Below are 13909 nucleotides of genomic sequence, written 5' to 3' on the forward strand. Positions count from 1 at the left end.
AGGTGTCCTTTATCCATTCTATCCAAGCTTTACTACAAGTTTTTATCATAACTAGCTGTTTAATTTCATCAAATGTTTAATATGTGCTGATATGATTGTATGGGTTTTCCCCTTTATTCTGTTGAGATGTGAATTATACTAATTGGTTTTCAGATGTTAAAATTTCTGAGATAAGCCCACTTGGTGGTAATGTATTATCGGTTTGCCATTTCATCTAAATTGATTGTCAATTTTCTTAGCCTAACATTCCCCTTTTATTCTCTTTCTTAAATCTTTATTGGAAGTATTACATATGTCCCCTCTTTTATTCTTTTAAAGGCTGCAATATTTTGAAAGAAAAAAACTTTTGACTTAATTTTCTCTGCTGTTTAATCTATTTTTATATTTCATTGATTTCCACTCTATTACTTCCTTCTTGTTTACTACAGTGGAAACAGATCATTGACTCTAAACTTGTCTTCTTTTTAATATAGTATTTAAAGCTATAAATTTCCCTTTAAGCACTGCTTCATTTACAACCACAGATTTGGTATACTGTAATATTTATTATACAGTTAAAAATATTTTTTAACATTTATTTTTATTTTTTAATTTTTGTTACTCCGCACCCGAGGATATTTTTCCACTGATTTTTAGAAGTGAGAGGAAGGGAGGGGGAGAGACAGAGAGAAAGAAACATTGATTGGTTGCTTCCCGCATGCGCCCTGACCAGGGCCAGGGATCGAGCCTGCATCCAAGGTATGTGCCCTTGACCAGAATCAAACTGGGACCCTTCAGTCCCCAGGGCTGATCTACTGAGTCAAACCGGCTAGGGCCAAAATATTTTCTAATTTCCCTTAGGATTTCTTATTTGGCCCATGGCTTAAAACTCATAAATAAAACAACCAACTAAAACATGGGCTAAAGATCTTAACAGACCCTTCACCAAAGATGATATAAAGATGGCAAAGCATATGAAAAGATGCTTCACACCTTATGTCATCAGGAAAATGCAAATGAAAACAATGAGATACCACTACACACCTATTATATTAGCCAAAATCCAAAACACTGACACCACCAAATGATGATGAGGAATTGGAGCAACAGGAACTCTTCATTCGTTGGCGGGGGGAAACAAAATGATACAGCCACTCTGGAAGACAGCTTGGTAGTTTCTTACAAAACTAAATGCACCCTAGTCATACAATCCAGCAATCGTGCTCCTCTGTTTACCCAAAGAAGCTGAAAACTTATGTCCACAATCCACCCAAAAAGCTGCAATACAGATGTTTATAGTAATATTCTTCAGCACTAAAGAGAAATTACTATCAAGCTATTAAAATACATGAAGGAAAGTTAAATGCATATTGCTAAATGAAAGAAGCCAATCTGAAAAGACTTCATACTGTATGATTCCAATTCTATGACATCCTGGAAAAGGCAAAGCTATGGAGATGGTAAAGAAAAAGTCAGTGGTTTCCTGGGGTGAGGGTAAAGAAGGGATGGATACGTAGAGCAGATTTTTAAGGCAGTGAAACAACCCTGTATGATACTGTAACAATGGCTTCATGTCATCATAGATTTGTCCAAACCCACATAATTTATACCACCAAGTTGAACCCTAACGTGGGTTTTCTTAGGCAGAGTTTCACATTTTTAAAAGCTATTAAATTTTAAGCTGTCCATAAATTTCTTCTCTAAGTTCTTTGAGAAAATTGCTAAATTGGTTTTTGGAGGTAGGTTTTTATTTATTTGTTTTTGCTATTGTTATTATCTTGTTTTTAAAGAACAGTCTGAAAAAAAATTTTTACTTTAACACAAGCTGTTTTCACATTTAATATTGTATTTCTGACCATCTTTGGAGATTGCATTAACATTTTCATGCCACAAGGGTGCACTAACTATTACTTATTACATATAACAAAATGAATGTTCATCTTTGGTTTAGATATTCTGCTCCTTCAAAAATTTCCCAATTTTCATTTTTAATATTTCACCTCTGATCAACAACAAACCTAATGTCATCAAAATAAATATCAATGGTAATATAACATTTTACTTTGCCTAGTAAATAACTTCGATTTTTTAAATCTTGTTCCATATCTACTACTTTATATGCTGTTGATCTATATACCAGTTTTAATGTCGAATTACCATTAGAACTCACAAAACAGATAACATGAAATCACATTATTATATCACACAATATATAAGTGCCATTTCTCCTTAATAACATATAATATTAATAGATATTTATCAAGCACCCATTAAGCAGCATCATTGTCATGAATTCTCTATATCACTATCTCCATTCTTCACAATAACCTACATCAAAGGTTTGCATTCCATTTTATAATTGAGAAATCTGAGGCTCAGAGATGCTAAGCTACTTCTCTAAGGCCACATAAAAACTAAGTGGTAGAGATTTTAAATGCCATTGGGAGTAAAGTACTTTCCTCCTTGTCTTTGCTCTGAAAGGAAATGGAATAGGAAGTAGAATGAGTGACACAATATCAAGGGACAACTGTGCTAAGTGCTGGGACCTGTGAATAGGACAGAAGAGGACCCTGCTCTCATATTCTGACAGTCTGCAGGTGCCTGCTGAAGACTTACCCAGATCACTGCTACCTGGAAGTGGTTGATGTATCCTGGTGCAAACCTCTGAGGAGGAACCACAGGACAGCATGGAGCAGCAACTGAACACAAGGACAGAGACACGTGGACGGAAAGGCCTGGGCAGAAGGGCCCTCGGTGGGAATAAGCCAAATCCAGCCACACCAGAGCCAGCCCAGCAGGAGCCCCTCATGGTGATGAGGGCCTTGTGGGATGAAGATGGGGACCAGGAGATTAGCTATCAGGTTGGTAAAGAGGATCCCTTCTCTGTTACATAGAGTGCATCATACGAGGTGTTTTCCAAACCCATCCTGGAAGAGGACGTATTTCTTAAGTCCTTCCACTGCCTGAGAGGTGGGTCAGAGCAACAGTTTTCTCAACAGGTTTTTGATGATGCAAACTCCCCTTCTGAATGTTCCTTGCAATGCATGGAAAGGGGGGGCAAAACAAGAACTTCCTCAACAGAATGTGGGAGAGAAATCACTTGTTGAGCATTCTGAGCACATAACAGGCAAGAAGCTTCCTCCTGGAGAACACCCAACACTAGGCCTGGTAGATCCCACCCGGCTTGTAGAATTTGCTAGAAATAAGCCAAGAAAAAATGGAGAATGTGATGCTCCAGAAAAATGTGTTTGTCCTCAGAGTGAATGAGCAAGAGCGCTGAAGACGAGAAATTCCCTGAGAAAGCATCTCCACCTCATTCATGGCCTGCAACCACATGTGTGGAATGTGGGAAAGCGTTTCCTGAGAGCTCCAAACTAAAGACGTTTTATGGCTCATCCTGGAAAGAGGCCTTTTCAGTGCACTTTAAAAGGGTGCGGAAACGCTTTTCCCTGGCCTTCAACTTGCATACACTTGTGCGCATCCACACCAGGGAGAGGGCTCTTGTGTGTGCCTATGAAGGCTGTCACAGGAGCTTTGTCCAGTCAAATAACCTGAAATCTCACATCTTAACTCATGCAAGACAAAATATAACCAATAAAAAGAAGATGGAACAAACATCTTTAAACAGGGAAAGCATTTTAACAAAAGAGTGATGGGGGAAAAATATGCCTCGTTGATTATTTTCAGGAAAGAATATTTGAATCAATGTTGCAACCCTATAAGGCATATTTTTAAATGTTACTATTTAACTGTGATACCATTCTAAGAACATTGTGTACACAATGATAGTGTGCTTCCAACAGGAAGGTCAGTAAAAAACTTAGTTCGAAAGAGTAAAACAAAACACCTAAGTGGTAGAAGTAGGACTTGAAGCTGGATCCACATAGTAGTTCCTGGATCCAAGCTCTCTCCAGTACACAATGCTGCAATGAAGAGTATCATAGAAGATGCTTCCATCTTACCCATAGTCATCGATCAGGTGAGAGCCAAGCACCACGACGTCCAGGTCAAAGAACTCAGGTTCCGTTTTAATGCCGAACATGATCGGTGCGAGTTTAGAATAATCAGCACGGTTGCAAGTAGCAACACAAACCCGAAGCTTCCGATTATTCCCATTCTTCTCCATGACTTGATTTTTTCTTTTTGAAAAGTTCTTAAAATAGAGTTTCTGAAGTTACAAAAATAAAAATGATTTATGATCAGAATGAAAGGTCCTAGATATAAACAGAATTTTACGACTTTAAGTCCTTATCCACTGTTTAGCATGGTGATTTTTAACCTTTTTTCCCACTGTACTTGTGAGGGACACAGCCACTGGTATATCCAGAGTTATGAAATTCCAGCTGACTAATTATAACTCCACCCCTTTCTCTCACAATTAAGAAAATATACTGTGAAACACCTGGCCGGAGTGGCTCAGTTGGTTGAGCGTCATCCTGTGCACCATGCACCGAAAGACTGCCCACCGATTCCCAGTCAGGGCACATACCTGGGTTGGGAGCTCCATCAGATCCCCAGTCAGGGAGAATACAGAAGGCAACCGACAATGTTTCTCTTTCTTTATCTCTCTCTCTCTTCTTCCCTCCCTCTAAGCATGTCCTCAGGTGAGGATTAAAAAAAAGAAATACTGGAATGCAATTAAAAAAGAGTGACATAAATCAAATATCATTTAAAAGGCAAACAAACATCAGCTCTTTTTTTTTTCTTCATCAGCTCTTTATTAGTTAAAAATCACTTGCCATACCTCACAATTGATCCCAACATACCAGACTATAGCAAACTTTGAGAATTACTTATCTAGTTCAACTCTTTCACTATCAAAAAGGAAAACACAGGTTTTGAGAGGGGAAATTACTTCCTCAAGATTCAGTATCACATCCTATATGGGACTAGAGACTGGGAGCACAACATTCGTGAACTGAGGGAGGGTCCCTCAGGCCGGCCTGCGCCCTCTCGCAGTCCGGGACCCCTAGGGGGATGTCTGACTGCCAGCTTAGGTGCACTCCCCACAGGATCCTTAGCACTGCCACATCCACTGAGAGGTCCTTAGCGCTGCCACAGAGGCGGGAGAGGCTCCTGCCACCGCAGCTGCACTCACCAGCCATGAGCCCAGCTTCTGGCTGAGAGGCACTCACCTGGTGGGAGCGCACTGACCACCAGGGGGCAGCTCCTGCATTGAGTGTCTGCCCCTGGTGGTTAGTGTGCGTTACAGTGACTGGTTCCCAGTCAATTTGCATATTAGGGTTTTATTATATAGGATGATATCTATTCAACTTCACACCATACACCCTGTATATATAAAGCACTATGATCAGTGCTGATGAAAAGAAAGATGAATAAGACAAAGATTAAAACACAACAACAAAAAAACACTACCTTTAAGGCCTCATTAGTACCTGTTAGCCAGTGATTACAAACTTCACAACTCCAAATGCCACCAGAATTTCCTGTCCCACAGGCACCTTAAAGTTAGCAAACCAAACTCATTTTCTTTTCTAAACCTGTTTCTCTTTCCTTGTTCTCTAACTTAGTTATGAGCCTTCCATTCATCCAAATGCTTTGACATTCTTGTCTCCTCTGTTCGTCACAGTGTGCCTCCTAAGGCCCAATCAATTACATCTCCTGAATATCTTTCAAATCTCTCTCCTCTCCATCCCAATCCCTCATTTTAGGTCTGAACTATGGTAACAGCTATCAAAGTAGTTTGCCTGTCTCTAGCTTTGCCCTGCCTCCCGCAAACTTTCCAAGTGATCTTTCTAAAGTTCATAAATCTGATTATCATGCTAACCAGGATACATCACCTATGGACAAAGCGCAAATTTCTAATTTGGACCTAGCCCATCCTTCCATCCATTTCAAATGCCCTTACTCTGGGCCGAAGACCTGAAGTTCAACCAGTGGGTCTCCGTATCTGTGCTTTTCTAGATGCAAGTACCTCTCCCTAAAACTTCCTTTCCCTCTTGACTGAACTCTTCCTCATACCTCAAAACAGTTTAAGTGTCACTTCCTCTGGAAAGCTTTCACATACACCTCATTCCTCCTCACCCAGCCCTTCTAGTTGCTGCCTGTCTCTGAGCACTGTGGCCCTACCATACAGATACACACTATTGTTCTCCTCTGCCTTCCTGTCTCTCTACCACTTTATACCCTTCATTCAAAAAGTAAAAATCAGGGACAAGGGATAAAATTTCACTTCACAGATTGCTCTCAATGCTTATCTTTCAGGAAGTGTACCAATGTTTAGAATTTGCACTTAGGAATCCAGAAAAGCTTGAGTAAAGATGCCATTAAAAAGGGAGCTACCTTTTAGATGCCTGGCTGGAGTGGCTCAGTGGTTGAGTGTCAACCTATGAACCAAGAGATCACGGTTCAATTCCTGGTCAGGGCACATGCCCAGGTTGCGGCCTTAATCCCCAGTGAGGGGTGTGCAGGAGGCAGCTGATCAATGATTTTCTCTCATCATTAATGTTTCTATCCCCCTCTCCCTTCCTCTCTGAAGCCAATAAAAAAAAATTTTTTTTTTTAAACGGAGCTCCCTTCAGACCAGGGTAAACTCTGAAATTCAGTGGAAATCCTATCAGTAGCCCTCCATTGTTGGTAGCTCATCTCTCTTAGGCTAGAACAGCCGTGGGCCGGATCCAGCCCGTTTGAAATGAATAAAACTATCGAAATAAAAGACCGTACCCTTTTTTGTAATGATGTTTACTTTGAATTTATATTAGTTCACACAAACACTCCATCCATGCTTTTGTTCCGGCCCTCCGGTCCAGTGTAAGAACCCATTGTGGCCCTCAAGTCAAAAAGTTTGCCCACCCCTGGGCTAGAACTTCCGTGATCACACAAATTGCCTATCACTGGGCCACTGTGAATTTAGAATCTCAGTAAAAGCTAATTCCACCTAATAGAAAGCATTTATAAGATAATGAGCATTCTGTCAAGAATTGTACAGTAAGTCCTCACTTAATATTATCAATAGTTTGTGTGACTAAGTGAAACAAAACCAATTTTACCATGGGTCAGCAATTTTCAACTCATGGCACACATAAACTACTGAAATTCTGCCACACAACAAAAAAATATATTTTTTGCCAATTTGACAAAAAATTGGTGTAATTTTTATTTACTCAGATAGTTCAAGTTTTAAAGATTCTTGCAACACACCTGTTGAAAATCACTGGCCTATGGCATCTCATCAACATTTTAAGAAAACAATGCTGCCATATTAATAAGATCTAAGCACTACCTCATAATTAAAGAGACAGACATATTTTTCTAAAACTGGTTGTCTTAGGTGTTCTTGTACATAATCCTTTTTCCACTCATTACATTTAAGCTGAGTAAATTTTTGGTGATATTTACTTTGCTGGGTGAGGCAAAGCAAATCATTCATGGTTGGTCGATTTGTATTTATTTTAAAAGAACAGTAAATATCTGGCAACACTAAAATGCTTAGTATTTACCAGGTAACTCAAAGTTTATTCTACCAAAACTGAGAGTAAACTAGCTATAAAAATAAACTATGAAAAATACAAAGTTACTTAGGTAAATCCGATAAGGTTTCTACAAGAAATGTCTAGCATATAACAGGAATAGATAAGACTTGCAAATCTTTTTCTTTTTTTTTTTTTCTTTTTTTTTTAAAATATATTTTATTGATTTTTCACAGAGAGGAAGGGAGAGAGATAGAGAGTCAGAAACAACTATGAGAGAGAAACATCGATCAGCTGCCTCCTGCATATCTCCTACTGGGGATATGCCCGCAACCCAGGTACATGCCCTTGACCGGAATCGAACCTGGGACCCTTCAGTCCGCAGGCCGACGCTCTATCCACTGAGCCAAACCGGCCTCGGCACAAATCTTTTTCTTGAATTACATTAATGTTTACTGTCTTTACCCAAACCCTTAGAAATTAACTTGTTTCAATAGCATTTTAATCCTTTATTACTATTTGGGGCAAAGTAATTAGGTTTCTATTGCCTGTAGGTGTATATAGTGTGTTCACTTAAGAATGATGGCTAAAGAAGAGCAATGTTCAGGTGTGCTTATATAGTATGTTGCTGTAGGAATAATTGATGACTTTTAAGCCATTATATATATATATATATATATATATATATATATATATATATATATTTTAAAATATATTTTATTGATTTTTTTACAGAGAGGAAGGGAGAGAGATAGAGAGTCAGAAACATCGATGAGAGAGAAACATCGATCAGCCGCTTCCCGCACATCTCCCACAAGGCACATACCCCTGACCGGAATCGAACCCGGGACCCCTCAGTCCGCAGGCCGACGCTCTATCCACTGAGCCAAACCGGTCTCGGCAATATATTTTTAAAGTTAATTTGCACAAATACATTCATGTGTTTTGTCCAATGCAGAATTTAAAATTGAGGAATAAATATGCTTGAAAAATTTAAAATCAAGGTGATTTCTTATATGCAGATGCTTGATTCTAGATTTTGAAATACTTGATGCACCTCCACATTTACCTTGGATTCTTTTGTGTGTTTTTTAAATTTATTGAGGTGATATTGGTCAACATGAACATACAGATTTCAGGTGTGTGTTTCTATGTTACAAAACCTGTATATTGCAGCGTGTGCCCACTACCTTGGATTCTTATACTTTGGATCCAAACAAAAGCCCATGATGTTTTTGACTTGTGTGTAAATGTTATTTATTTAGCATAGACATTAAAGATAACTTCCTGAAGAAAAAAAAAGTTACTTAGGCCAAAACTTCTTTAAGGAAAGAAGTTAAATCTTAAAAAGAAAATAATAGGCCCTGGCCGGGTAGCTCAGTTGGTTAGAGCATCATCCTGATATGGCCAGGTTGCAAGTTTGATCCCCAGTGAGGGCATATACAAGAATCAACCAATGAATGTAGAAATAAGTGGAACGACAAATCGATGTTCCTCTCTCATTCAAATCAATCAATCAAACCCAGCATTTAGGACATTGCCCACGTCCAGCGTTTGCCTTGTGTCTGTTCATTTCATAAACATCTATGAGTGAGACCTTTCTGCCAAGAGAACATGACACTGTAGGCGCCCACCCCCCCCCCCCCACCCCGCACGGTTTCACTTTTTGCGGTTTCAGTTACCCCGCGGTCTGAGACTATTAAATGGAAAATTCCGGAAATAAACAATTCTTTCTAAAATTTTAAATTTCACGATGTTCTCAGTAGGGTGATGAAAACTCACCTCACCCCACTCCGTCCCACCGTGACTCATCCCTTTGTTCAGTGCTGAATCCATGATATATATGCTCCCCGACCTTAGTCATTTAGTAGCAGCCTCGGTTATCTAACTGACTGCCACAGTATCACACTGCTCCTGTTCAAATAAACTTCATTTTACTTAATACTGGTCCCAAAGAGTAAGAGTAGTGATGCTGGCAGTTCAAATATGCCAAAGAGAAGCAGTCAAGTGCTTCCTCTAAATGAAAACGTGAAAAGTTCTCAACTCAATAAGAAGATATATGCTGAAGTTGCTAAAATCTACAGTAAGAATGAATCTTCTATGAGTGAAGGGGGGGAATGCGTGCTAGTTTTGCTGTCGCACTTCAAACTGCAACAGTTAAAGGCACACAGTGCATAAGTGCTTAGTCACCTGGTAAAAGCCTTAAACGTCATCAAAGATGTGTATACACAGGGGGAAACAGGGTTCCGTGCTATCTGCTGGTTTCAGGCATCCACTGGGGATCTTGCAACCTGTCCCCCATGGATAAGGGGGGACTAGGCTTTCCTCAGTGCAGAGAGGATGAGACTCACAGAAATAAGAAGGACGGGGCTATCTGAAAGTGTTCTGAAATTCAGGACCCTATTCCTGAGCGCTATTTCTGTTTGGCGTCGACAGTCCGGTTCATCAGCTGCCTATAATGCTAAGCTGTGCCCACCCCGCCTCTCTCCACCAGAGGAGCACAGAATACTCTCCGTGCCGCAGCAGGTGTACAGTGTGCTCAGGCCGGGGTGTGCGTCCGTGCGCGCACGCGTGTGGGTAACAAACGCTTATCAAACTTCCGAGGAAGCGCAGACGCAGAACGCAGTCCGGGTCGGGCGCAGACCTTCCCAGTCATCTCTCACTTCAACCTTTATCCCCAGGGCAACCTGCCTAGCAGGTAGCTCTCCGCCCTCCGATGCCCTGAACGGGCATTGCCGTGCAGGACCGCCCGTTTCCTTCCCGGATAGCACTGCTCCGGGAGCGTCGCGCCGGCCTCCCTCCCACTGCCCCCATCCCCAGCCACACACACCACTTCCCTGACGCTGCCTGCGCCACCCGCCGCCAGGTGGGGCCTATAACGGGACTACAGAGGGGCCCGGGCGGGTAGGCCCGCGGGAGAGGGGGCGAGCCCGGGCCGGTGTGGGCCGGAGAGGGGGGAAAGCGGTGCGAAGGCGCGGGCTGGGGACCGGAGGAGGAGGAGGAGGACCTAGAAGCCGGGAGGATGCTCTTCCGAGCCCGCGCCCCGCGTCCCCGGCGGATGCGTGGCTCTCACCAGTCGCTGGTCCGCGGCTCCCTCCCGCGCCGCCGCCGCCGCCGCCGCCGCCACGCCTCGAGGCGGAGAGCCGGAGGCAGCGCCCGCCCGCAGGCTGTGCCCAGCCCGCCGTCGGCTTCCGCCACGGGGCCCACGGGTCTCTGACGCGTCGCTGGACCCCAGCCCGCACCCTGCACACCCGCCCCGGCGCGAATCGGAGAGCGCGCCCTTACGTCACCTGAGAGCTAGCCCGTGATTGGCTGGGCCCTCCTACGCCCCACCTCCTTCGCTAAGGGTTTCTGGGGAGGCGGGGCGGCCGCTGCCTTCCGTGGTCGTGGCCTTGTGGGGAGTCACCAGCCCCAGCCCCGGCCCCGCGGGCCCCCCGAACGCCTGGGAGGGAACCCGAGTCCTCGCTCGGGTAGTTGTCTTGGCCTCCCACGCCCTCAGGCGTTTCACAGGCCGGGACCATAGCCATGCTGTCGTGCAGCGGGCCCGGAGCCCTGACTGCTAGGGGCTCTGATGGCGAACGCTAGCGACCGCACCCCGAGCTCCGCCCGGCCCCCCGCGGCCCGGCCGAGAACAAAGCTGGGGGGGGGGGGGAAGCGGTGGCAGGGCGCGCACACAGCTCCTGGTGATGAATTGGTAATGGTCCTGACTCACCATTGACAAGCTTGGAGTTGGTGATAACAAAACATTTAAAATATATATATATTTTTTACAACCATTACATGATTTACCGCAGGTGAAACTCAACAGTCTTAACAAACCATTGAAAGTTCGAACTTTTGCACCTTGGTTTTTCTATTCATGCCGAATCCCCTGCAGCTAGCTTGGAGCCACCGAAAGGTCACCTCAGGCACAAAAGGACGAACATTAAGGGATGTTGTGCAAGAAAGCGTCATTGGCTTTCTTTTTCAAATGTCACTTTGAAATATCACTTTGGAAGGAGGCATAACAAATGTGGTGTCACTGATTGTATCTGATAGGGCTGGGAGGAGTCGGCCTTTTCACTAAATTCCTATTTATAATATCTTTTGTGTTTTGTAGTATATGCACATATCCGAATGAAAGATAATAAAGTTAATTGAAAAATAATGGTGGCAGAGAAACTCAGTTGAAGTGGATGGATATGAGATTTAGTTTGGAAGCGGAATAGGTGAAACATGGATTAGGTGTGAGGGATGACAGAAGGAGAAAACAAGGATGACCCAGGTGTCTGGCATTAGTGCTGAGTGATTGGTGCCATTTACCGAGGTGGGAAAGCGGGGGGTGTGCCCAGGTGTGGGGCGTTAACAGCGGTTTTAATTTGGGATGTGTTATGTGGGAGAGACCTATGAGATGCCACATGAAGCTACTCGGCAGGCAATAAGATACACGAGTCTGAACAGAGTCACTAGACTATAGATGATGAATACATTTCCTACTATTGTTGTAACAAACTTAGTGGCTTGAAACAACACAATTGCTTATCTTATGGTTCTGGGACTTAGGAGTCTGAAAGGGGTTTCATGGGGCTAAAATCAAGGTAGCAGTGTAGGCATCACATACACAAAAATTGTAACTATGTGTGGTGATGGAGATGAACTAGACTCACTGTGGTGATCATTTAGCAATATGCAGGGTGGGGCAAAATAATACAATAAACAATAAATACAGGAATAAACTGTTTCGTGTACTCACACCTGTTTGTAAACCTACCTTTGCCCCATGCTGTGTACATACATTGAGTCATTATGTTGTATACCAGAAACATATAATGTATGCCAAATATATCTTTTTTTTCTTTTTCTTTTTTTAAGAAAAAAGGAATCAGTAGGTCTGCCTTTCTAGGCTGCAGGGGGAGAATCTGTTTCCTTATCTTTTCAGTTTTTAGAGGCTGCCCACATTCCTTGACTTGTGGCCCCTCTGACCTGCTTCCCTTGCCACATCTTCTCGGACGCCCCTGCTTCCCTTGTTCACATAAAAGGACCCGTATGATTACAGTGGGTCAGAATAATCTTCCCTCAAAATCCTAATTTAATCACATCTGGAAAGTCTCTTCTACGTAAGGAAACATTCACAGGTTCTGAGGATTAGGATGTAGACATCTTTGGGGAGGTATTCTTTTGCCTACCACAAGTGGTATTAAAAGTCCCAGGAGATGTTCAAGAGGGGAATATAAGTTTTTAAAATGTCTTATTGATTTTAGAGAGAGGAAGGGTGAGGGAGGGAGAGAAACAGAGATCTGCTGTCTCCCACATGCCCCCTAACAGGGTGGAGCCTGAAACCCGGGCATGTGACCTAACCAGAAATGGGTCTGGTGACCTCTCTGTTCATGGGACAATGCTCAGTCAACTGAGTCACAACGGCCAGGGCTGGGCATATCACTTTTAAAGTTACATGCCATCCCAGAAAATACCCAGAACAGAACGTCACTTTTTTTCTCTGGAAGTTAAGAAAAATTAATTTCAAAAACAGTGTTGACGTTCAGTTTTTTTAAAATCTGGATGTTTATTAAATGAGTGTGTGTAGTTTATAAAATTTTTAATTGTACATTTAAGATGTGCATGTTTTTGTACGCATATTATAAGTACAATATGTTTTTTAAACATTGTTTCAGATTATAGCTAGGAATATAAATACTTTTAATAATAGGTAATACAACCCTGGCCAGGTGGCTCAGTTTGTTGGAGCATCATCCATATACCAAAAGGTTGTAGGTTCGATTCCCAGTCAGGGCACATATCCAGGTTTCTGGTTCCATCCTCAGTAGGGGCTTGCAGAGAAGGCAACAATGAATGTTTCTCATTCACAGCAATGTTTCTTTCTCTCCCCCTCCTCTCTCTCTAACAATAAAAACTGCCCTGGCCGGTTTCCTCAATGGTTAGAGCAGGGGGGTCCTCAAACTTTTTAAACAGGGAGCTAGTTCACTGTCCCTCAGACCGTTGGAGGGCCGGACTATAGTTTAAAAAAAGAAACTATGAACAAATTCCCATGCACCCTGCACATATCTTATTTTGAAGTAAAAAAACAAAACAGGAGCAAATACAATATTTGTATTTGCATGTGGCCCCTGGGTTAGAGCATTGGCCGGTGAACCAAAGGGTCTCAAGTTCAATCCCCGGCCCCCATCAGGGTGTGTGCAGGAGGCAGCTGGTGGATCGCTCTCTCTCTCTCTCTCTCTCTCCCCCTCCCTCCTCCTCCTCCTCTTCTTCCTCTCCTCCTTCCTTTCTACTCTTTCTAAAGATCAGTGAGGAAAATATTCTCAGGTGGTGATAAATAAATAAATAGATACTCATAACAAGAAGAGAAGCGTTTTTTGAAATTTGTATTTCAGGACCATTAATCACTGTTCATATCCCCAGTCACTAATCAGTTTATCACATCAGCCAATCAGCTTTTTAGAGTGCCTGTAGTGGTGAGCTGTCCCTGTGCTAGCTTTCCCAATTATAGAACAAAAGTACAAATA

At 42.7% G+C, this 13909-nt stretch overlaps 1 protein-coding gene and 1 pseudogene across 2 annotated transcripts in view; one reads left to right on the forward strand and one right to left on the reverse strand.

The window, feature by feature from the left end:
• Nucleotides 1-10683, reverse strand: part of GNE (glucosamine (UDP-N-acetyl)-2-epimerase/N-acetylmannosamine kinase) — a 45490-nt gene extending 34807 nt beyond the window's left edge. Inside the window, exons 1-2 of the mRNA XM_081102926.1 lie at nucleotides 10483-10683; nucleotides 3942-4147 (exon numbers count right to left, since the gene is read on the reverse strand). Of these exons, the coding sequence (XP_080959052.1) occupies nucleotides 3942-4105 (164 nt within the window). The 5' untranslated portion in view covers nucleotides 4106-4147; nucleotides 10483-10683. The remainder of the gene's footprint in view (nucleotides 1-3941; nucleotides 4148-10482) is intronic.
• On the forward strand, nucleotides 606-3632 carry LOC308528404 (zinc finger protein 42 homolog; annotated as a pseudogene). Its single transcript has one exon. The product of its transcript is annotated as a zinc finger protein 42 homolog (transcript).
• Nucleotides 10684-13909: the final 3226 nt, after the last annotated feature.

Source organism: Myotis nattereri (assembly GCF_964212035.1).
Source record: "Myotis nattereri genome assembly, chromosome: 12".
Taxonomy (NCBI): Eukaryota; Metazoa; Chordata; class Mammalia; order Chiroptera; family Vespertilionidae; genus Myotis; species Myotis nattereri.